This window comes from Antrostomus carolinensis, unplaced genomic scaffold (assembly GCF_000700745.2).
Source record: "Antrostomus carolinensis isolate BGI_N321 unplaced genomic scaffold, ASM70074v2 scaffold5965, whole genome shotgun sequence".
In the NCBI taxonomy this organism is placed as follows: domain Eukaryota; kingdom Metazoa; phylum Chordata; class Aves; order Caprimulgiformes; family Caprimulgidae; genus Antrostomus; species Antrostomus carolinensis.
In genome coordinates this window covers 816-26,877 of record NW_010314132.1, presented here as the reverse complement: position 1 = coordinate 26,877, position 26,062 = coordinate 816, and the positions used below count along the sequence as shown (strand labels likewise).

Genomic DNA, 26,062 nt, shown 5'->3' with positions numbered 1-26,062 from the left:
AGAAGGCATGTGGTACATCCTGACATTACATCAACGTTAGTCACAGTAACACCCATGTAACGCGTTACAAATTTTCATAGTATCAAACAAGATTAATACCACAATATACCAGATGTTTAAGTGACACATGCATCAATGAACACAAACACAATTAGAAAGCTATCACTTAGTGCCTGTAATAGGAATTAACTAGGCTCAACAACGCACAAACAAGCCAAAGACACTTTAGTGACATGCTCTTTCCTGTGTGGAAAATACCAACAATACAATTTTGAACAAGAGTTACATTACACTGAAATGTAGCAGACTACAGAAACACACTTTCAGGAAAATCAGCTTTATATATTACACTAACAACACAAAAGAAAAAAAAAATCAGTAAGCTGTGTCTATTTAGATGTTCAAAGTGCTTGTAATAAAGTTCCAGTTAACTAGCAGGCAAGACAACAGCTGTCCTACACTACTTTAGGATCAGTTTCAATGCTGCTTCTTCAGTCATCCTACTGAATCACAGAATCACAGAATGTTGGGGACTGGAAGGGACCTCAAAAGATCATCCAGTCCAATCCCCCTGCCAAAGCAGGAACCTAAATGAGATCACACAGGAAGGCGTCCAGGCGGGTCTTGAATGTCTCCAGAGATGGAGACTCCACAACCTTTCACAATATGTGAAAAGACAAATATTGATGCCCTACAGATTTCTGACTACTCTGGAATAAAAAGCAAGTGTGTTTCAGAACCAGGCAGGCATCACAGAGCACCTGCAATTCTCTTGCACCATGTCCCATCACCTCCGCTGATAAACTGTCACGGAAACATCACAGAAAGACAAAATTTACTTTCTGAAATACAAACCTAACACCTTTATTGGTTCCTATAAATTCATGTGTAACCAAAGGGAAGACAAAATGTAACAGCTCAAAATATATGACATACATATTTTACCTTAGCTTAAATGTTACTTTCTTTAATGCAGTATCACTACCAGTCTTTGATTAGCATTAGCTCATATTATAATCAAAGATACATAGACTTTCCTCCTTCATCTAGTAGAGCAGGACCAAGCTTCTGTTGCTTTGAAACAACACCATATTATCTCAAACTAAATAAAACAGGGAACTAATGGCCTGCTATCCTGAATCCAGAACACAGTTCTCAAAAAACCCAACATTTAAAAATAACCTTTTCTGTAAAGGAAAAAAAACCAAACAACCCACAAAAACCAAAACACTACCACACCCCACCTGATGCACAAATAAGCAACAGAAAAGTACAGGACAGGAAGAAAACCAGTACTACCTCCTGCATCAGGTGCAAAGACCCTAGCTCCACGGTCATCAACTGGAGGTGTGGTTTTCTTCTGGAAATACGGAGTTTCCTTTACCTGGAAGATTCAAGTGAAAATTAAAATTCACACAGATGATAATCACATACAGAGGAAAAACAGATTTAATCATATACAAAAGAAAATTAGATTTTATGAGGAAATAAAGTATTGTCCATTTTTTACTTCAGGAGAAAGATCTAATTAAAGGAGGAAATGAGAAATGGGCTCCTGAGTACTAAATCACAGACGACCAAAAACCCCATACATTTGTAAACAAGCTTTTACTAAGCAAGGTTTATGAGAAGTCAGTATATGTTAAAAACCAGAGGTTACAGGCTGTAAGGAAACCAGTAACTCAAAAGTGGCTATTAATGGTCTGTCCATGATCACTTGACACCACTGTTTATCTTGGGAGAGCAGTGCAAAACCAACCAGGACATCTAAAACGTCACCTTTAAGATGTTGTAGAGTTGAGATGTGTTGAGGCATGAAGGAAAATTCTGCCTTTGCTCTATATTTAGCAATTTCTTGAGATTAGTAAGAAAGTATTATAGGTTTGAAAGGTAAAGACTGTGTAATCCAAAGATAAGAAAGCTACTGATTTACATAGACCATGTCCTGGTTTGCTAATTAAGTAACAATATTAAACCTTGTGATGCATCAGTTTGTTAGACAGGAATGTGTTTTAATAAAGTAAAAAGATGAAGGCAACTGACAAGACACTTAAAATGATCTGGTTTAACTTAAAAATATATATCTGGGAGATTACGTAAAGACTATATAACTTAATGCTATGATGATATATATATACAAATAAAGTAATATTTAATCAAGATAATGGTAGCAGGCAGGAACTTTACTGTGGGTTATGTACAGTATTTATGGTTGACCAATGAACATATCAATTAGTTGGCTAAAGAGGTATTAACAAATGTCCAAGCTATGCTAATCTTAGTATAAAATCTAGCTGTCAACTAAAAATCTTATGACAGCATATTTATGCTACCATTATTTTAACACTCTTCTAACCTAGTCTGCATCATTATTTGCCTAATAATACAAAACAGACTAGTGACTTTCTATAAATGGAGTTAGAAAAGAAACTCTTGTTCTCCAAAATGCATTCCCTGAAAGTACCACATCCTGTTTTCCTCATTTCTCTACATCGATTCTGATGAAAATGCAACAGTTGACTACTTTCAGTATGAAAACACACAAGAACCCATTAACTTACCTGATAATCAAGTGATTAGATGATCAGATACATACCTGAAATATTTCATTGATATCCACTGGGAGAGCGAGGCCAATGTAATCATCAGAGCTACCATAAGTAGCATTAGAAACCATGGAGCGAACAGAAGAGGAACGCTGAAGTGTGTTTTGGTTGATAGGACTTAATAAATCTTCTTTATCTAACGAAGCATAACTTAAAGCTTTCATGAACCTGTAACATTGAAATAATAAAGCACAAACTTTGCATATCTCTCATTCTGGCACATTAAAAGTAAGAAGGATGGACGACACAAAGACTATCCTCATTTGCCCATTGTAGAACCCAGAGCTTGTTACTCTTTCAAACTACAGCTATAGGTTCATTGCTTTGTTCTGTCTCATGTTGTATTGCATGGCTGGGCAGCTTTGCAGGTAAAATTTTTTTCTTTCAAAGTCCTGGGACAAGGAATTGAAAGATAGCAGGATGGAACTTCTGCTTGAGGGGCTGCAACCCTACAAAACTACAGATTTTCTCCAACTTACCAGGTTTCAAAGATTTACAGCACAGACATGGTCAGTAAGGATTTAGGCTTTTAGACTGCTTACTGCCTCGTTCTGAAATGTACCTACGCAATTAATGTACCTTCCCTGGATATTGACAAACTCTGAGCTGAGCAGAGACATGCCTGGAAATGCAAAGCTTGAGCCTTCTGAGGTATCAGAGATGTGAGCAAGGAACAATTTTTCCTGTACTCTAAAGGAGATACCCATTAGGTCACCCAAGCATGGAGGAAGAATTTGCTCAAAGTGAATGCACAAAGAACAAACTTGAACCTGTGCAGTGAGCAGAGCTGATTGTGACAAGCAGCTCGAGCAACAAGGAAAGAAAGAGGCTGAGAAAATGAAACAGGAAAGAGGAGGCTGAAGAACAAGTCCTCAGTGCTGCTCAGACTCCTGATGACAGAAATTTTACATCTGGACATCTGTCATCCTACTTCTCACTTAAGATAAAAATCTATAAACGTTTTCTGCTAATTAACCTATGTAGATGGTCTATATGCAGTGGATCAAAGCTTCATAGTAAAAAGAGACAAACCTCAGGACCAGTGTATCTTTATTATATTACTGCAAATTACTATACATTGGGAGGTACAGTAAATATTTGATTTCTTGACTTTCTCTTTTAGAAATAATTTTCTCTTTTTTTTTTTTTGTTTTTGTTGAGTAATTAAAATGTCTTCTTAGCCCAAAAAGGTTAACAGATTTATACTGAGATAAAATTAAATTACCAAAGTTTGACCATGTAATGTTTAAGACATTATTGTATGATGGGAATGTGCAGAATATAAATTATAGGCTATAAGTAGTTTTCTTGTTACTAATTCTGACCAATGCTAATTACAGTAGCAGCGTACTTGCAATAAAAATAAAGACATACTTCAAAACCCCCAAAAGTTACCAATTGAATTAGTCATTTCATAAGAAAGCATCTGCACTTACTCTCAACATAACATTAAAGATATAGTATTAATCCTGAACACTTGTCCCTGCTTTTCCTGGAAAAGTTAACAGATATATCATTAGTAGTGATAAACACCAATGAATTTCCATGAAAGCATGTCTGCAGATGATAGCTTGGGAGCCACAATGAGGATTTGAGACATGCACACTAACAATTTTCATCGGTCTTTAAAGACATAGGTGGAAAATTCAGCCTCACGAGATAGTTTATCCAAAGACATAAGCTTTTCAACCTTTTGAATGAAAAGAACAATTAGAAACAAAAATCAACTTGCAGCTGCTAGTTGCTATGAACATATGAATCTGTCAATGAAGCATGAATCAAATAAATTTTTCTCAAGATTGACAGAAATAGCCTTGGCATACAAAAAGGACAGAACATTTCCTTCCAATTTATTACCTAAACAGCAGTTAAGAAAAATATTTAGCTGGAAGTAGTAACATACTCTAAAATTAAGAGGACCACAACTATTCAGTGCAGACACTCAGCTGTAACCAGTAAGAAAAACCCACAGGCCTGTTATACCAGTCTTTCCAATCAATTATATCAGTAACAAACACCATCTGACAAGCTCTTGTAATACATACATCTGAATTTTTTTTACGTTCTCAGAGACACAAGCACTCCAGTTGTTTCAGTTCAGTCAGGTCAGCTCAAATCCTTGAGCCTAACCACTGACATGAGAGCTCATGAACAGCTAAGCACCAGGAATACTGCTAGTATTCCTGCTATTGCATGCTGAATCTTAGGATGAAACTCCTCTGCAGCAAGGCTGCTTCGCCTATCAGGGGCATGACTGTAAGGAATGCTGCAAGATTACTACAACCACAACAGAAACTGCACTGATACTGAAATGTTTGGTTTTGACACCGATTTGTTCCTGCATTAGCACAGGAAGCCAGTGACAGAGTAAGGAACAGCACTTCGGATTTCCAGGATAGAGGGATTTTTTTACTGAATCATCCTTAATCAGCACATTCAGTATAGTTCTAACTTAAATGAACAAAGGGAACAAAACTTTACCTTTCATGGTATCTTTGCAGAATCACGTGAAAATACCAACAAATGAATGTTGTTCTTATTTGGTACCAAAAAAACCAGCACAGAAATAACAGGCACTATACACACTCAACTGGGTAACCAGAGTGCATTTCAGGAACTGGGCATTTGTTGTTCTGTGCAGTAAGCTGGTGACTAATGCACTGTCAGCTTCTCCCCTTTCTCTCATCTGAGAGAGGATGTTTTGGTAAGAACAGAGATAGGAATTGTCTTTTCCTTTTGAAAAGTAACGTGAAAATCCAATGCACCAGTTAAAAGATGATTTGAAAGGAAAAAATTGGTACAGCAGCTTTTAAGAGAAAGTGTTAAGCACTGACTGTAGGTGCTGGGAACAGTGTCAATGTCATGAGCTAGATATCTTACGTAACTATCCAATTAGTCTTCAGAACATTTAATATTACTCAGAAATAAAGAGGTGACACTGCCATCTAAAAATAAATGCTGCGAGTAAAATCTTTGCTCCGTTGTAGCTAAGAAGCCAAACTCACATTCATAATAGTAGTACTATTATCTCATCACTGGCCTCAATGCCACAGAGAACACAAATATAGCATATTGGCAGAAGTCTCCATCCTAAAACCTCATCAAGTCACATCAAGAAAACTCTCTTCTGAAATATAGCTCTGACTACAAAGGCAATTTTGTGTGATTGCAGCTTTAGTAATGTTAGCAGTGTAATTGCACTTAAATATTAAAAAAGTTAAATAGGAGGCAAATGTGATAAAAGGAAATATTTTTCCTTTGTCGCTAACAGCGCTGAAGGGGCTAAGGACAGTTATGAAAGCTGGGCTTCTCTGACAGCACTTACAAACCTGAGAATTCTCATTCTATTATATTAGTCTCCCAGTATCAGTACTGCTTTCAGTGAAGTTATAAATCATCCTGCAACAACTTTTATGTGAAGTTGGAAAAAAAATATTAGAAAGATACTTTTCTTATTTAATTGCACTTACAGCTTTGAAGAAGGAAATGAGCACATAATAATGTCTTACCGGCTTGGGGTCAGCCGAGAATCCAGGCTGCCAGACTTCATGGTGATAGTGTCAGTAAACAGCACGTCCTTTGCTGGAGATGCTAGGGCTTCTGAGTGAGACAGTGAAGGATGCATTCTCTGCTGTTGTAAGCGTTTTAGTGTAGCATAGCCAAAGGCATCTCGAGAACTTGTGTAGCTAAAGTTATAGTCAGCAAGACTTTTTATCGTAGCAAGAGAAGGAGCCTTAAGAGACTGGGCTCTTCGGGGAAGTGTATGAGAAGACCCTGGCAGTACCAGGGATACAGAATTGGATTTTGAGAGTGGCAGGTGGTTAGACTGTGGTGTCGAACAGTGACTTGGTTTAACTGTTTTTGTGCTCACCACAGTACTCAAACTTCCACAGTCAGTATCTGCATTTGTAGTGTCCACACCTACAGTCTCCCTTGACGGGCTAGAGCTCATTGAGCTTATGCCACTTGTTGTGGTATCTGTATTAAAACTTAAGCTACGACTCTTGAAATGCGTTTGTGTAGTACCATCTCCTATTAGCCTTTCTCTGCTTGTGTTCTCCCGGTGAATTTCACTCCCCAGACCTTTTGGCAGCTTCAGATCATTTTCTCCAATACTTGGAGTACTATCTGTGTCTTCCATGTGCTTACTTCCAACAAAAGAAGTTTCTAATCGTAAAGTCTGGATTTTAGGAACTCTGAAGACAGGGTTGAATTCTTCCCCAACAGGAAATTCTATGCTACCTGAAGGTTCTGTTACTGTACGATTTCGCCTCAGGTTTGATTTACTGTCAGATGATGTCAGCTTTCCTCCTTTTGGATCACTGCTACTTCTGTGTTTTTTATTAGGTAGAGTAAGAGAGTTTAGAATGCGATTTTTCACAAGTCTACTAGAAGAAAAAAAAGGAAAGGGACTACGGTCTTTGTCCTTTGAAGGTCCAGGTCTGTCATAAAATATTTGTTCTGCATCTTCAGTAATATCTAGGAAGAATGTACTAGTGGAAGTAGTACCAAAACGGTCATCCTCCATGATGAACATACCTGAAATTATGCAAGACTTTGTCACTGAAAATGGACATTTCTTCAAAGTGTATAAACTATATTGCAAAAAGGTATGTAGTTCTGTAGAAGCCAAAGGGGGAGACTATGCAATTTACTGCAATTTTAATTCAACAATTTTTCTACAGAACTTAGTAGTGTAAATTAAATTTCTTGAGGAGTACCTGAGCTGAAGGTCTCATTGCTTCACAAGAAAAGCCACACTATCTTTTTTCAGTGCAAATATCCAGCTACTAGGTTTACAACTGATGTGTTCCTTTAATGATATCTACATATGGTATATTTCTGGATTTAAATTCCAAACAGCAAAATTAAAATGTGTTAGATACTCAAAATACAATTCTGTCTACATACATGCAGAATATATGTATTTACACTTTAGAATATTCCTTTGAGAACAACCAAGTAGACATTTCTTTATATCTAAGCATGGAGATTTCTGCAGCTGCCCTGACTTGACATAAAAACCACTAACTTACCCTGATGTTAAAATTTATTACTTCTACACCAAATGTAAACTTAACACACTGTTCTATTTCCTCTCACTTGTCTACATCACTCTGTCCCCTTGTTTGCAATCTTCTTTCTTGCCATAGCACATTTACAACATTTGCCTAAACCTCAGCCTGCCAAAAGGTTGGTAAGAACACCAAAATGCTGTTTTGTGGTGGGTTTTTGGGTTTTGTTTATTTTGCTGTTGATACTTACTTGAAGGAGCAGATTCACTTTCACTGTTATGCCTAGAACTGGTGGACTCAGAGTTCAAGCTAAGAGTGCTGGGTATAGAAGAAAGTTCATTGCAGAGCTGCTCCATATCATCAGGGACCACTGGCCAAGGCTGTCTACGACTGTGTCTCACTGCATCCCAGTTGTGATGCTTCAAAATGTCACATCCTTGTTTAGTTTTGGCTATTAGACCAAGCACGTAGACACAGGTTCTGTATTTAATGTATATATAGAAAAAAGAGCAACAATAATAGCATCTAATTGAACTAAACTTATTTCTCTTTTTGAAAGGAAACAGTTTCAAAAACAATTCAGCAGAAACACCGCAAAACTGCCAAGTAGCCTTTTGTTAATTTTTATTTGCAAGTCAATGGAAGCTTAGGAAATGCACTAAAATATCTGAGAACAATACACTTCTCAAAAATAAAAACTATGTATTACCAGAGCCCGATCACATAAAATAAAAAAGTATCTTAAAAAAAACCAAACAAAAACAACAAAAAAACCAAAAAACCCCCCAAAAAACAAATGGACAAACATTAAGGCAGTAGCAATATTATTTTAAAAGACCATCTATTTATGCTTTCAAAGATTCAAAAAAGCTATCGAATAAAAATGATGGAATAATAAATTTATTCCAACTGAGATACAAGCAGCAATCTTTCTTTGTAAGTTTCATTTGCTTACTACATATTCTTTCAGACTCCCTATACGATTCTGTGATTGTATAGGACTGAGATTGATACTCAGTGATCCCTAAAAACTGTTTTCCAATTAAGTGCAGAATTATATTAATGTAAATTAGGTAAGGCTATCTGAAAACCTATGGCAACTACCACCTGTAAATTTTAGGTATAAATCAGATACACATACCCTCTAACAGAGAGAACCTCACAATGTTGAGCAAGTGCCATTATATCAGGAATTACATTCTCCTCTTGAAGCAAGTTAAGACCCCAATTTGACGATCCAATATTGCCCTGAAATAAAAGTTTGTCAAGTAAGTTTTGATTATGATATGATCTGCAGCACTATCAGTGCAAAGCTTTCAGGATTTTTGTTTGTTGGTGGTACAGTTTCACGCCACATCTTTTCAAAGCAGTTAAGAGATGTAAGCACATTTTTTGGCATTTCCTAGTCATGCAAATTCAAAAAAGGGACTCTGCACACTGCATAATACCTAAAACTGCTTACAGCTAACTGTAATGTATTCTTCATTTTATGAATTCTACTACATCCAGCAGTACAATCTTGGTTTACTCATTTTACATTCATCTTACACAGACATTTATTACATACCTACAATATCTTACAGTAATAGTCACCTTGGACAAACGTTCCGAAAAAAACTTTGGGGAAGACAAGAAAGAAACACACGAACAGTTGAGGTGGCAAAGCAGTTTTAGAAGTGTAGCTCTGATAGGAAAAAACACTATTTTTTTTTTTTCCTGTGTCAAGTACCAGAGGTGTCATGACCATTTATATTCACACATATCAACAGTGACAACCAACTTCCTTCTAGAGACACTGAATTTTGGACCATCACAGTAAATACATTAAAATCAGGTCACAGTAACTTGTAATTACTGGTTCCATACTAATATTGTTGCTACATGTAGTAACTTGCTCTTTTTATTTGTTTAAAAAAAAGACAAGGTGACTATTAAAAAACTCAGAAGAAAAAAGGTGCAGCTGAACCATTTTCAACTGTAAGTGCAGGTAGGGTACAGAATGCCAACCTGGAAAAGTCACACACATTTTATGACAAAAACCTAATTAACAATTTTACAGGATTTTGCTTAGTTATTTCAGAATAAAGAGTCGTAAAATAACTGGAACAACCGGAAAAAGTGTGGAAATCTTGTACTAACCAAGGCCCAAAGGGCTGCTTTCAGCTGTTTAATTCCTTCCCACTTATCCAGCATTGGGGAACGAACAGTGTAACTTAGATCTGTAACAATACTCTGAAGGAGGAAAACAGAAGAAAAAAAATCAGTTGAAAAGGAGACCTCAAACACGTTCTCTCGCATTTTTAATAAAAGGTAAAGCACTAATTAAAGTATGCACCCTAAAATGAACAGAGGTAGTTCTGCAATAATAAACATAAGTTAACAGCAATGATAATGCAAGTAGAAAATTCTAACGTAACCGCTAATTACAAGTTAATTCAGATTTTGTAACAACAACAGATTAACCAGACTAACACACTGCAACATGTAAGTGTTCTCCTGAACTTTCCAACTATCACATTCAGTTCATTGCATCAAACCTGCATTAAAGGTGATTTCATTTAAGCAATTGTGAACTGGCTTACGGGTTTTTTTTTAGCTTTTCAGCATATTAGAAAGGAGATTTATTCCCTCATCTCCACATTTTTGTATGCATAAAAGGATAGGCACAGTTTTACTTGTCAAGATACAATTCACTCATAGACCGAAAAAATTATTTCTATTGGGGAGTTCCTTTCCATTCTAAGATTTTGCTAGCCATTTTAAGAAAAATGTTGCAGGGCATTTCTCTGAGATTTCAGAGTCAGGAAGGAATTTTACATTTACGTGAGACTAGATGGCAAAGACTCTCTTCACAACTTTTTGACCCCATATAACTTAAGATTTCCACAATATTTTGCAATTACTGTTTAAATGCCATATCTTTTAAAACATATTTTAAAAGGGTTATGGTACTCTTTAAGATCTTTCAAGTATAAATAGTTATTATCCTCACCTGAGACTCCAATAAATGGCAGCCCGTTTTATGGTGCACCAGTTGGCCATAAAGGTGAACTGGCAGGTAGACATGTGGTCGCTGTAATCTGGCAGAAAGAGAAATCATATGCTTTCCCACCAATTCTGACACTTTCTTTTAAAATAAATTACACTGTGTTGAAATGCAATGAGTTGCTCTTTTGAGTTTTTTGTTTTTTTTAAAAAAAAATTTTTTTTTTTTTTTTTTTTTTTTTTTTTTTTAATTCAGAAAAGAATAGAACAGAATATTTCAGTTGGAAGGGACCTACAAAGATCATCTAGTCCAAACTGCCTGGCCAAGTTTAAGCATGTTATTAAGGGCATTGTCCAAATGCCACAGAAGCACTGACAGGCTCAGGGCATCGACCATCTCTCCAGGAAGCCTATACCAGTGTTTGACTACCCCCCTGTAAAGAAATGCTTCCTACTGTAAACTCTAAACCCCCCCTGGTACAGCTCTGAGCCAGCCTCACACATCTTGTCACCGGATACCACAGAGAAGAGATCAGCACCTGCCCCTCCACTTCCGCTCCTCAGGAAGCTGCTCAGGCTACCAATCCAGGATTTTCTTCTAATTGCTTCTAGAATCACTCATCAGTGCTGACATCCTGGCTGAGCCATCAGTACAAGACACCCACTACAACATCTCCTTTCTTTTCCATCCCCCTAATCCTCACTGCGAGGCTCTCAACCACATCATCACTAACTGGAGAGGCTGTGCCATCAAACTTCTCCCTTACGTATGGTGCAACACCTCCACCTCACCTGCCCTGCCTATGCCTCCTGAGCAGCCTGTAGCCCTCCATCCCAGTACTCCAGTCGTGGGACTCATGCCACCAGGTCTTGCTAATACCAATGACAGCGTAGCTCTGGGAGCTGACCAGTGATTCCAGTTCATCCTTTCTGTTCCTCATACTCCATGTGTTGGTGTACAAGCAATTCAGATGCTCCTGAGCCCTCCGTGTGACCAGTAGCAGTGTATTTGTTCCCACTGGCATTGCTACCCTCTGGAAATGCCGTGCCAACCCTTGGCTTACCTACTGCAGTCCTGCTGGTATCCCCTTACCCACCAGGTCTAGTTTAAAGCTCTCTCGATCAGCCCTGCCAGCTTAATGCCCAAAGACGCATTACCTTTGGTTGCTCCGACGAACATAGTTATCCCCATCAACAGGTTTGCGGTATGTTGTAAGTGCTTCATTAAGTTGTTCTTCAATCAATTCAACGTATTTTAAGTTATATTCCTAAAAGAAGCCAGATGAAGGTTGATAGGATACGTTTAGTGGTTTATGTTTTTACAGTATGGTACTTCATAAGGATGGAATAACTGAAGTGCCCCTTAAGGAAGACTGAATTTCTTTATGATCTGAAGGCGGGGTTCAACAAAATTACTGCACTTCATACATACAATGAGTTTGCAGAATCAATGATTGATTCCATAATTATTTCAGTAAATTTGTTAAAAAAAGGAAGGAAAGAAGGAAATACTTCATATCTAACTTGAACCCAAATAAACTCAGACCACCACACATTTCAGTATTCCTAGAGAAGTGACAGCTTATAACTTGGACAAAAAATTGCCAACAGGAATAAGACCAAGCACTTATAATCAATTAAGAAAACAAAATAATGTATGAAGAGTTTTATGCTGGTCATAACAATGATGCATTTTTCTTAGTGGTTTTGTGTTCCTACTTACTTCCTAACAGCAGAAGCTGTTTATGAGCTCTAGCTTTGATTAACAACAACCAGAGGTAACAGGTATTTTGAAAAGCAGTATTTCTTTACACACTTCTCTAGATAAGATCTTACACAACAACCTATTTTAGAAAGTCAATACACTCCTGAAATATTTGCTGATATATCAAAATTATATAAAAAGCCTGGGTAAATCAAAAGCACTCATGTACAGAGGAGCTATGGAACTTTAAGTCTTTCAGCAAAATTGTAAGCCACAGAGGCAACAAATCTATTGGTATTAACAATACATGTATATGAGTATGTCATACTTTTAAGAATGTTTGACCTTTAAACCCGCATATTCACACCATTCCTCCTCCTAATATCAAGCCCACTTCTTACTCTTAGCATTACCTTTTGCCACTTTTCCATTTGTTTTGTTACATAACCTCTTTCATTTAGATATGAAAACCCCTTTGGGATGGACAGAAATCTGTAAAGTAACATCAGACTGTTAGTACTCCACTTAAAAAATATAATTTGAATCAAAAAAACACTTACTTTCCACAGCATATTCAACATTTACCTTAGGAGTAGAAGCAAACCCTTGTCTCCAAGATGAGAAAGAGCTGGTTTCATTTGGATAAGGGCATGAAGATTGGCCTAAAATAATTAAAAATGCATAAGGAGTATCTAAGCACTATATAATTATGAAAACTACAACAATTACGACAATATGTCAGCAATGAAGTAGCAAGTTTTTCACAAAAGGAAGTAACAAACAGTACTAAGCTCATCCTAATATTATCCACTTTAGGTACCTTCAGTCATTAAATCTGTATCACTTCACAAGTATAATGATAAAAATAGCTGAATTAGCCTGAATTCGTATTTAAAAGTAGGCATGATCTAGAAGTCTACATTTTTTTGTCATTAATACTGCAGTATTTTCAGCAACAGGGTCTATAAACTGTTATGAAGTCCATGGAAAAGAAGGCACCAGTAGCTTCTTGCACACTTTTACTTTCGCACTGGAGGAGGGGAACAGCTTACAGAGTAGCATACCAGAAGGACGTTGAAAAGGGAAAGGATGCTCACCTTGTCTTCACATGCCTCATCTAGAATATCAAGTGCCTCGGAAGAAATAGTTTTATTTTTATCATGTAACTGGGTCACCAGTAACTCAATCCCCCAGTTGCTGAAGAACTCCACATTTGCTCTCAGTAATACTCGTAAGTGTTTTGTCGCATACAACCTGCAGCTCTGCAAAAGTAAGGAGAATGCTTTTTTGAATGGAAGAAAAACAGTTAATGTAGTTAATGATTTATCACTTTTAAAAATACATTTCAATTACCACATTTTATAGCAAGTAGCTGTGATGTACACCTTATTTATTAAACCATAATCTATTAGAAAGCTATTTCTGTCTTCTCAAATGTGAAATTTGAGTCTGAGATCACAAGTAATCTGGTCACTGCAAGGTCTCCTTAGGAAGCCCTTATCAATTAGTGATTCACTGTGACAGCACCACAGAGTCATTAGGATTAGCAGGAAAAATACTTTGTAAACAGCCAGTGCAATTGCACATACTTTCATGTACACAATGTTTTGCAAAAAACTTTAAAAAAGCAAAACAACCTTAAGCAAATATTAGAACCGCTGGAGAATTTTTAAAAATTTTAAATTGTTTTCCAAAGTACCCAATCTTCAAAACTTCTCAGAAAACCTTCTAAATAGAAAAAAAAAAATGTTGTTTTCTGTAATTAGATAATTTCCCAACACCTAATTTAGTACTATGTGTTTCTCCAAGTGACAGGGGAATGAAGTAAATACCTTGTCAGTTCCTGTACTGCTGTTCAAAACTTGCTGAATAAACAGCATAAACTGATTAACATCATTTTATATCGGAAAAAAACACACACAAAATAGAAGCAAACAGGCTTAATCTACAAGAATATGCAGTGTTCTGGAGTAAGCACAGGACAACCCTGACAACGTATGATTACTAGGAAAGGTGTTATCTATGCGTAGACAAGCATAGCTGGAAAAGACAAAATCAGATGCCTACATATTTCTTCAGGTCTTCAGTCCCTACAACTTCAAGGCTATGACCAAGTAAGTTTTCTATACGTTAACATATAAATGATCCATGTTGGGATGCATATGAGTATCTGTACTCCAAGAGATAGGTGAATTGGTCCAGGTTGGACAGCACTACCTAGGTTAACAATATCTTCTGGATTGTTCTTTTTCCTCCAGAAATATTTGGCAAGCAGGACTTGAAAGAAAATGAGTAGGAAATGTGAATGTGCACAGTTCATTTCAAAAACCTTGTCTGATTATTTCAACTCCAAACATCATGTGCACATTTCTACTTATTGAAAATACAGAGGCTTATTTGTTGGAGGGCAGGCAGGAATGACATAACACACATACCAAGAAAGATTGTGGGACAGTGATTCACAACTCTGACCTAAGCTGCACAACCATGGCTTGCATCCTGTTAGTGGTATGCCTTGTATGCAGAATGGATGACTAGCAGCGTATTCATCAAAGATGAGAACAAGAGCTATTATACTGAAATGATCACTTGATCTAGATGTTAAGCCTACAGAATGACAGAATAATATGAAACTAGAATTGTGTCATGTAGTTCAAGTGTTAAAATCTGTTTACAAAGAATCGTTGTTACTGCTATAACTACACTGAACGTGATACAGAGAACAAAAGATACTAATGTTCACTTTCCAAAATACTTCCTGAACATCAATTAATCAACCCAGATAGCTAGCACAGAATTGTAACAATTTCTATTTTCTGTTTGGAGAATAAAAAGATAAGAAGGAACTCATGACTCTGGTGGATAATAAAATGGCAAATAAAATTCACTGCAGATAAATCTGAAACAATGAGCTAAAGCGAAAAAATAATCCCAGCTTTACACACACAACAGGCTCTAAGCCAGCTCTTTCCACCCATGGAAAAGATCTTGGGGGCTAATAGTTAGTTCTGTGGAATCATTAGACAGAAATTCAATGGCAATCAAAACCACTGAAAGTAGGCAGAGCAAAATGCATCAGCATTGTCACTAGTAAATCCATTGGGTGTTGACATGCTGGAGACTGTGTACAATTCCAGTTTTCCTATCACCATCAGAAAGAAAAAAAAACAATTAAAAAGATGTAAAAAACAGTAAAATGGGGTTATAAGTAATTGAAGGTATGGAAAAGGGTCTTTACAACAAGGAATGACTCAGACTAAGACATCTGAATTTCAGACCTGGGGCTGCAAAATCACTGCATGCATTTCCAACAGTCCTAAAGTAGCCTTCAAGCCAGGGCCACAACCTTTGCACAGCAAGACCACCTGTACGCATTTTCCACATCAGAGGGGCAAAGCCTAGCACTGCAGTGTTTTCCCTTTCGATGAGAACTGATAGGAAAACCAGTATAGAGGATATATGAGGAAACAGACATTACCCTCTCTCCCTCATGCATGAACTACATGAAAAACAAAGTCATGTACAAAATCTGTCAGAAGATTCTTACTTTTACTATGAAAGGGCTTTTAGACCCTTGGAAGTGAAAAAGAAGAGTCAGAGGTCACTATGCTCAGCTGATTACATACAGCTCAGCATAAATGCCAGCAGATGTAGGGTAACTCTACACCCTAGCCACCTACGAAGATAAAATCTTTGGTCATGAACTGCAGCACTTCAGGACACAATGGCTGCTCTGCTGTTTCCACCATGAGCTGGCAGAAAGGCAGCTGAGGCAGTATTTGCCTTAGCATGAATGACTAAAGCACATCTGGAAGGAGGTTAAGATGTGCTTCTGCTTCATTGATCTGCAAGGATATTGCTCTGTAGATGTTTTTGTTGTATAGAGTCACCCCAAAATGCTATTCTCTCCTCCTAATGCTAAACTGGCTAAAGAAATTACTTTATCTTGTTCAGAGATACTCATTAGTGAATGGCTAACAAACCTACTTCACAACTCTGGGCAGCTTTAAGAGGTGTGTGAGGTTAATACAAGAAAAAGAGCATCTTCAGCTTTTGAAATAAACAGATAAAGCAATTCATTAAAAAACATCTTAATTAAAATTAAATTAAATTTAATTTTTTAATTAAATTTTTAATTTAAATTAAAATCTCTGAAGGGAAGGTGCCTTGCTGGAGATGGTCCTTCTTCCTTACAAAACACAGCTTTTCTGAAATTATGTATATACTTTTATTGCTTTTAAACAGAATTTATAAGCCAGAGTCAGCATATAGAATCAAAATCACTATTTGTCTTCTGGATTATAAATTAATACAAACCCTTCCAGAGGCCTACTATACAGGCTCCACTCATCCTACATGGTTGTCATCAGAAGTCCTTGAAAAGGGAAGGTGGAAGGGCTTGTAAATACCTTATTTGAACTGAACTGTATGTTCATTTTTAATCTCAGGATTCACCTGTCCAAGGTGACAGAATGTCAGTTCTGGTAATATTTAAAAATATTTTCTCCTTCTGGGACAGAGTAGTGAGTGGTATAAACTGTGTCAAGTTTCAATTTTTTCCTATCACACTTGGGAAATACAAAGGAGTAAGTTTTCTTTTGCTGTTGACAATGTTGCTGTTTCAGAATTACAAACTGTAAAACCGAGAAAGTGACGGATACTTTCCCCTAACATCTAAACAGAGGTACTTTTGCAGTACTCCTCAGTCAGTGGAAGTGCCCACACAAATACCTGTCAGTTCAGTATTTCCATATTCTTTGAGGTATCTTGTCCTCTCAGAACTGGTAACTATTTCCACCTCACATGAATATTTTAATTTCTGGAAAAGGCCTGTAGACTTACCAATTGCAGCTGTTCAAAAATATAACTTACACCACTAAGGATATACTTAATACCAGAATAATGAAAAGGATTTAGCATTTGGATTAGCATTTTACACTTTGGTTTTCTATTGGGAGCATAAACCCCAGAAACACTGAAGAGATGCATTCTGTCCAGGAGATGATACTGGTAATATTGTGTACACCAAACGATTGCCAAAGGGTTCTTCGACAGTGAACATCTTGCCTTTTTGGCAAGCAGTACTCACTGAAATTTTCTCATCAAAATCCCATCAGTTCAGTTTCCACCATAAGCATGTATGCAGTTGGGCACATAGTAAAAACAATTTCTTAAGGAAATAAATAAATTTAATCCAAGTATTAAATAAATCTGTGGCTGATGCAAACATAGACCCATTTCTGCTGGCTGACAGACCCTTCTCTTTATGATTTTCTTCTTCTAGATGAAATATAAGAAATATTTCCTTATGAATTCCAGGAGTTCCAAGTCAGTCAACTAATTCAAGAAACAAAACATGGATGTTTTATCCATCCCTCAGGGTTCAATACATATCACAAAGGAAGCAAGGCTCTGTTTAAGAGGTTCAAATAGTAGAACTTCATTCTTTTTTCTTTTTTAGTATCCCAACAGTAAAAGATTCATTTACATTTGTGATGAACAAAAAAGATTTAATTTTTTTACATTTCTTAAATGTGTTATCATAAGGTGGGTTTTTTTGTTGGTGTTTTTTTGTTGTTTTTTTTTTTTTTTTTTTTTAAAAAAAAGCATTTAAGATATTTTCAGGGTATTGCACCATACAAAAATCAGAGTACAATCTCATCAGTGCAACACTGTACTCTAAATAACAGAACTTACGTCACAACACATCTCAGCTCTGAACTTGCCTGGACACTGCTATGGTTAGAGACCTTGTACACCTGAATGCACACCTAACTCTGCTATTAAGGACTATTAACCCATATTGTGCACAAACAGGAAAGATTACACTTCTATTTATAGAGTAAGTCTGTGCTGGGCAGTTGAGAAGATATATCCTAATAATTTATATTTTTTATATTTTAGGAGACTGTCAAAAATAGACAGTTACTTCAACATCTGTCAAGGTCTGGCATTAAATAGTCTATTCCTACCTATATAAAGCTTCTGGTGTAAGGACCAGATGCTTGAAAACATTTGGAATTAACTCTCTCAAAACAGAATTTAAGTCTTCATAAGTTTAGATATGAGAAACAAGAAGTCTTTCCCAAAGTCTAAACCACAAACACTAATTCATAATAAAATGCTTCAAATTATTAGTGTAACTGTGTACTTTGTTGAAGAGACTGTGACAGACAGCATGCTTGGACTTTTAATTGTTAACTATCTGCATTTGGAAGAAACCAAAATGCTTGAGTGCTCTTCCCCCAAATACGGCCGCTTTTTTAGGAGGTAAAAATAGCTTGGAGGTCACAGAGGAGGCAATACCCAGTGACATGAAGTCTCAATAGAAACAGCTAAATGAAGTTCCATAGTCTAAATTGCTCTTAACTGACAGTCATCTAACAGGAGCTTAGAAGTCTAATAAAGACACAGGCAGTGTGTTCTCACACCATAGTAATTTCTGTTTTCTTACTCAGATTAGGCATAAAACACCTCTGAAGAAAGGACATTAAAGTCATCACTTCATTGAAAGATTACTAAGAATTATTTAGTAGGGAGCTTCACCCTCTTCTTTTGGTAGTAATTCCTTCAACCCCAACCATCTTCATTACTTTCAAATTCCACTCTTTATCCGTAAGAATCATCATATCTTTGATAGTCTCAGAGAAATATCCTCAATTTCTTTCCCTCTCGACTTACAAAATACAATGAGACATTTAAAGCTAGCATCTACCTTATGCCTTCTAATATCCACTCTAGTATATATTCCACCCTGTCCAGGTGACAGAGGAATAGCTCTCCCTGAAGTAATCAAAGTTCTTTCCTAGTTAGATTTCAACTTACTAATTCTCATTTTCCTGGCATCAATGCTTGCTTGTCTGCTGTGTTATACCTGATTGATTTATCTTTTCTTAAAGAGTTCAAGAGCTTCCTTTCTCAAGTCTATGTTAAGTCTGTGCTTTGTTTCTACTCATCTTCTTTGATTCAGAAGTACAAGTCCCAATGCCTACTTCTGAATTACCCCCTTGTTCCAGGAGCTATCACTTCTACTCAGTTCCACCACAGCAACCTCAATCATTATCAAAACAGTATCTTCTACTGGAAGGTTAACCTATTTATTACTGCTAGAAATACAGTTCTGTCTGTGAAAACAATGCTTTCACGATTGATTTAGGATGTCCACTGACCTAGATAATAATGTTACACTTGGTTTATGCATTTAAAGACTTTAAACCCCTTCATTCGCAAGAGAAACCTCTATCTGAATGACAAACTCTTGAGCAGAAATACAATATACGGTACAAAGTTCACAGTAAAGTAAAAAGTTACATAACTAGGAGTTTCATTTCTCTACAAAAATAAAAACTTTTCTGGATTAGCTTAAAAATAAAGCCACACACCTTGAATAACAGAGTAAATGTCTAGTGGCACGTAACAACGGAACGTAAGTTGAATCAAACTTACATCAGTAGCTGCTGTCAAGATTTTAGAAAGGATGACTCTTGCTAACCCATCTCTGCTGTAATCCAAACTAGAAACAGTCAATTTTAACAAGTGATCCTGGTTCTTCAAAGAACAAAGATTAAGAAGACTGGGCAGACGGGGAGAAAGAGGGAAGAGAAGAAAATAAAAATTAGTATTTGAATTCAACTCAAACCCATTTATTTATTCAATCATTAATTTAAATTTAAGTACTTTGAATTAGACTTTAATTTCTATAAATGCACAATACAAAGTAAATTCTCATATGAAATGGAGTAACTTTAAACTGTTACAGCTGTTAAGAGTCAAATGGGGACCAAATAATGCACTTAACTCCAAGAGAAAAAAACCTTCAACTTTTTTCTATAATTGTTCTGTAATAACTTTGTCAGAATACTTTAATTAGTGATTCCGAGTACAAAAATTAATGTTCATGAAGCTCTGTGAACAATTCCTCATAGTAAAACATTCTGTATACAAAGCTTGCCATAAGGTTAGTCCAATTAACTTTCCAGATTTTATTGTAAATCAAGTTTTCTGAAGCCAGTAAAAAATCTGCATTCTAATACTCAATGAAAACAACTTAATTAAAAAAAAAGAGAGTACATCAAAACATGTGAATTTTCACTTAAAGTTCACTATATTTAAAATAAACTTGTATTACCCACAAGACAATTTACTTCCAAAGGACAGCAAGTTTATTTGTACCTGAACAAAACTGTGAATGTCACTGCTTCACTCAAATCTAGTGGTCTGAAGTCTAGGTACAACATGCATAATCACATCTCACAAACACTGAGACCTGTCAGTTTTTGGTGGTTGGTGTGGGGGAGTTTTTTTTGTATGTGTGGGGTTTTTTTCTTTAATTTTATTTGGGTTTTACTTCCCCACCCCCCCATATTCTCAGTACAGTATCATCCTTCCTGATACTGATTTCTGTCAGATAGGTCTGGACAGGAAAAAGTAAGCTATTTTGTGACACAGTCACCCATATCTGTTCAGTAAGGACAGACTAAAAGACTCCTTCTTAAAAAAAAAAAAAACAACAACAAACCAACAAAACAACAACAAAAAACCCCACTACCGAAAACTCCCACAACTGAGGATCTTTACTTGTAAGTAAATCAGAACTTCAGCTTTACGGAAGTTCTCAGCTTTACGGAAAGCGGCCCTCATGCACAGTTTACAATTTTCGTAACTAGTATACCTGTAAGCAAAATGTAAACAGAATAAAAACACTCACCACTGAAACACATTACATTTTTCAAGCATTTTCACTCCATGCGGGTGACAAGAGAGAGTACCGAAAAACAGGAAGTAGTGCTGGCTAAGGGTATTTAGTAACCCATTATTTTGAAGACTACGTTCAGGTTTCATTCCTGATGAGGAGTTGAGCCAATGTACAATATCTTTAACCAAATCCTCCAGGTAACCTTGTCCATCCTAGCAAAACAAAGAGCAATACCATTTACTAGTAACAGAATAGGGTTTCTCTTCTTTACTGAAACTCACCATTTCAAATTTCTTAAAATGTACAAACATAATACCGATACAAAACAGAAATGCCAGCTGGCAAACACAATCTAGACTAATGAAAGAGGTTCAAGGCAAATAAAAGGAGTTTAGCTTGGAGACATCTTAGGACCAATTCTATTTTTTCCAGGAAAAGGATTTTTCAATGACACTTTCCTCTGGCCTAAGGCATAAAAGGCTTTAGCACACAAGAAGAAAGGAGGTAGAGAAAGGAAAGATATGCATGGCAAAAATTAATAACTCCAAACCCAAAGATGGATTTAATAAAGTTGTATTTAATAAAATTTACACTTAAACACAATCACCTTCCTCGGTGTTTCATCTGGACAATTCCAGTTATATTTCTTAACTACACTGATCATTTTAGACTTAACACCCTGTCCTGGTTTTGCTAGGATAGAGTTAATTTTCTTTTTAGTAATTAGAATAGCTGTATTTTAGTTTCAGTGTTTCAGTTCAGACTTATTATGAGAAGAACATTGATAACAGTACTGCTGTTATGAGTTGCTGCTGGAGCTCAAGGCCGTCATGTTTGGCTGGTTCACAGCTGCATTAGGACTGGGAGGGAGAAGCGCAGTGAATAGCAGAGCCCAGAACTGGCATTTGGATGTGCCAGTGAGATATTCCATATCGTATCTCGCCATGTCAGTACGTTAACCGGCGCTGACCAGAAATTGGGGATATTTCTCTCGGGGATCGCTCGGGCTCACTCTCCTGGGGTTTCGGTTTGGGACTGTCTGGGCTCTGGGATCTCTGGCTGGCACAGGCTGGGCACCCGTCAGCGGGCGGTGAGCACTGTGTGTCACTCATTTGTATAGTCTGTTATCACTGTTATCATTATCATTTTAATTAGTAAATAGTTTTTATCTCAACCAGTGAGTTTCCTTGCCCTTCTTTCCAATTCTCTCCCCTACTCCCTGAGTGAGGTGGGGGGAGGGTGAGAGAGCAGGCTGTGTTTGGCTGCAAGCAAAAGGGGTGAATCCACCCAAACCACCACACACTCAAAAGCCTACAGAAGTCTTTACTAAAATAAAGAGGTTTTGTTTTCCCCCCCCTCTCTAAGTACCATGCAGCAGCACTACTCATTCTAACTCCAGTCTCTTAGCTAAAAATTTCTTACCTCTTCTGATTCAAGAAGAAATTCCGTAAACTGACAACCCACCACAGTGAGCTGCTTAGCCTTGGCATAGTCCAGCTCCAGGTTGGCGTACAGTTTACTGCTAGGCTTGTAAAAATATAGCAGTCTCCTTACAAACCTACAGAAAGTAAAAAAGAATTTGTTACTTTTCAGTAAGACAAGGACAGTATCACAGTACAAAATGCTGTTAGAGAATACGTTATCATTAAATTAGCTTATTTGCAATAAATTTTCAAAAGTTATAAAAAGAGTAGCAGGCAGCAGTAATGAGTCTATCCAGACACTATTTCAGAGATGCAGCTGTACTGTGTGTTATAAAGGGTTTTCTATTACATGACTTAAAATAAGCAAAGGAACTAAAAATCTCCGTGCTCTTAGAAGTCACAGCTTCCTTCCCATTCTCATGCTTATGATTTATTCTTCTGCAATTTATCATGTGGTGAGTTTCAAAGACTATACTATCTGTATTTACAAAGAGCTAAAAAAGAATCTGTGACATCAGTTTTCTTCAGGTATAATAGTTAATGTTACTGTGAAAAATACATTTTTGTGTTCTGACAGGAAAAGGCTATATTTATTCAGCAACAGTATTTTAATTCGCCTCACTTAAGCTTTTCTGAAGCATAACACAGTGACTATAAATGAAGACTCTTACTCAAGACTTCTTGAAGTCATGGTGAGCAATATAGCTTCAGTTTTGCATTGCAAGAATAAATTTTCAGCAAAGAGCTTCCCCCTGCCAATTCTTAGTCAAAAAACACACACATTTGTGCTTTAAAATAACACTGAATGTTCTGTCTGAAGGTAGATATGTCGAGTATTAAGAAAGCTTAACAAAAGCACTGTACCTTTAGTTAAAAAAGGTGAGAGTATGCCACTATCCCCAACTCCAAATACAGGTCCAATTATAAAGGAAATCTGAGGGCTTCTTTAAATTTTGCCACATGAAATGTATTTTATTACACAATATTAGCAATATATGATATATATTAACACACACATTTATATGTGTGTGTATATATGTGTATACTTAAGTGTGTATACATGCATATATATACACATACATGTGTATACACACACTGCATTAACTGTATCTCTGAAATGAAGTAATATATATTAAAAATATCTGGAATTTCACTTTTAACAGCCATAAGATCATCACAAGAACACTAACACTAAAAATAAAAAAATAAACTTATGCAAGGAAAAATAAATGTATTTTACACTTTAAAAACAAAGTGGCTAATTTTTTTTTTTTTTTTTATGATCAGCTGTAAAACTAGAGAGATCTGGGGTTTAGTTATAAATAAAAAAGGGCAACAGCATTTTAAAGCCATTGAAGTATCTAACACACAATCTTGCAAAAAGGATCAACCAACTGTGGAAGTTTTACACTAACTCAATCCTAGACTTTATTTATTTGGAATTAAGTTATTTAGTCATTGAACAATACTTGACTGCAGCAAAAAAACCCCACAGAACCAGAAAATTGTCCCAGGTAGGCAAGTAGAGGGAGGGGTGTGGGTGTCACAGTTGGGTACAGATTAGCAATTCATGTTTAGGGAAAAAAAACCCAACCAACCAAACAAAAAAAAAAACAAACAAAAAATACAAATGCAAAATTAAGTTATGGCTATGATTACAATGGGACTACTACTTATACTAGGAACACTATATAAAAGTAGACCGATTACTTTTTAGCAAAAACTTAAACAAGGAGCAGCATGAGCCTTTCAGGATATATTGTAGCTTTACGTTTTTCCTGAAATTCATGTAGAAGTTGCTTTCCATACCTACAAAATACCGAACTACTCTTCAAAATAATTTAATCAAATCAATTTCTGAAATGCATATTAACAGGGGCATCCAAAAACTAATTAGTATCACTATTCCAACACATGCCTAAAAGTAATAAAAATATCTTAATACCACAGACGTGAAAAGAACCAGAGCTGTACTGGGTTTTTTGACTGTGTGGTTTTTTCATCCTTTCTCCGCCCCCCCGCCCCGAATCACACATGCTTCCTTTGCCATTAATAGCAACTAGAAAGAACTTCCTCTTCATTTTTGATGGAAGCTGTAACTATGTAACTGTATAACTGTAGCCCTATTCTTTCAAAATTTGTCAAGTACTGACATTAAACACTAATATATGAAATCTCAAAGAGGTAATATTTCAAGGTTTAAAATAAAACAGGATGTTTGCAAAGATGGTACGATTCTTGTTAAAGGAATAAATGTGTAAGGTATTTGTGCATAGAATAGAAACCACTAAAGCTTAAACATGTCTTTACTTAAAGTAAATATTGCAACCTAATTATCTAAATGTTCATTTTTTGCTGCTTATCTATAGATCAAGTTTTAGAAATGTAACATATCCAAGGAATAGTTTATTGTAATATTAAAAACCAGTTTTTCCAAATTTCTTTCTTCAAAGAAAGTCTAGTTTTTACATACCTGTGTAATTGTTCATCTTTATAGTTCCTTAGATTTACATTTGGCCACTAGAAAAACAGCAAATATAGCATTATATGAAACTCGTACGTCAGTCCTTAATTAGACACTAAAATTAACTCATTTCTATTATAGTTATATTTACCTAATAATTAGAAGTAAGTTTTCTTGCATCTTATGTTACCTATAAAAACCCCTTATTTTATTGAAAAGCCCACACTTCTTGCTCCAGGAACTGTTTGATTTTTTTTCTAGAGAAGGACAGGGAATGTCAGGCACATGCTATGTGTTCATGTCCACAATTCTAATGAAAATAGCAAACTATGGCATACTAATGAAAATTTAAAAATTTTGTTCAGTTTCTTCTCTGCAAGTTAGAAATTTTGATGTGCCTAACAGAGAAATAGTTTTTGGTTTTGTTTTCACTATTAATCGATTTGTTTTAAAAATAATCATTATTTTGTTATAGTTCACTTAAATACTGCTTTTTAAAGTGGTATTTAAACTCCTCTGTTGATACTTTGTAAGATGTTTTAAAAAGGATCACAGCAAGTTCTAATATTCTTCTGGACCTATCCTTTCTTCCTATTATATTCTCCTCTGTTTTTACAGCTATGTGTTGCCTCTATGGTTTCAGCTTTATTTTTTTTTGCCAATAAGTAAGCATCTTCTTAGAAGGGATGGAAAAAGTGCATCAAGCATTTTTCTTTCCTACCTAAGTGATAGAGTTCTGCATTTCCAATTGGTATACTGGTATAAGTGACTAGTAAAACTGACTACACTAGTAACACTGAACCCACAGTGCTAGATGAAAGAATGAAGCTCTACTGTCAAAGACGCAATTCCTATACCCTGACCACTGCCACTTTTGCTGCCCTTTTAGCAGCTTGGACAGCAAGCTGAGCAAGTAAAGAGGCAGTAAGGGACCACATGAGATTCAAATAGCGAGGTGGTTAGAAGCTGAGGGTCCTTACAACCGTAAGGCTGTGATGGAGACATGACGGAGGTGAGTAGCCAGTTGAGATAGCAACATCCAAACACTTGAATCTGGATCCTGCTCATTCGAGGACTAAAGATGGAACGCTCTTGATAAAGTTATCTGAGTTTATGCCGGTGTTGTGCAGTTTAACAAGAACGGAAGTGGTTAGAATTAAACCAGAAA

General features: G+C 36.3%; 1 protein-coding gene across 1 annotated transcript in view; it reads right to left on the bottom strand.

The window, feature by feature from the left end:
* The window catches only part of RICTOR (RPTOR independent companion of MTOR complex 2), a 30,561-nt gene extending 4,729 nt beyond the window's left edge, over nucleotides 1-25,832 (bottom strand). The window contains exons 1-16 of the mRNA XM_010167524.2: nucleotides 25,752-25,832; nucleotides 24,904-24,950; nucleotides 22,429-22,564; nucleotides 21,019-21,218; nucleotides 19,758-19,884; nucleotides 13,409-13,573; nucleotides 12,897-12,973; nucleotides 12,725-12,803; nucleotides 11,765-11,874; nucleotides 10,614-10,701; nucleotides 9,761-9,853; nucleotides 8,763-8,869; nucleotides 7,872-8,101; nucleotides 6,116-7,145; nucleotides 2,597-2,774; nucleotides 1,300-1,384 (exon numbers count right to left, since the gene is read on the bottom strand). Of these exons, the coding sequence (XP_010165826.2) occupies nucleotides 1,300-1,384; nucleotides 2,597-2,774; nucleotides 6,116-7,145; nucleotides 7,872-8,101; nucleotides 8,763-8,869; nucleotides 9,761-9,853; nucleotides 10,614-10,701; nucleotides 11,765-11,874; nucleotides 12,725-12,803; nucleotides 12,897-12,973; nucleotides 13,409-13,573; nucleotides 19,758-19,884; nucleotides 21,019-21,218; nucleotides 22,429-22,564; nucleotides 24,904-24,950; nucleotides 25,752-25,832 (2,833 nt within the window). The remainder of the gene's footprint in view (nucleotides 1-1,299; nucleotides 1,385-2,596; nucleotides 2,775-6,115; nucleotides 7,146-7,871; nucleotides 8,102-8,762; nucleotides 8,870-9,760; nucleotides 9,854-10,613; nucleotides 10,702-11,764; nucleotides 11,875-12,724; nucleotides 12,804-12,896; nucleotides 12,974-13,408; nucleotides 13,574-19,757; nucleotides 19,885-21,018; nucleotides 21,219-22,428; nucleotides 22,565-24,903; nucleotides 24,951-25,751) is intronic.
* Nucleotides 25,833-26,062: the final 230 nt, after the last annotated feature.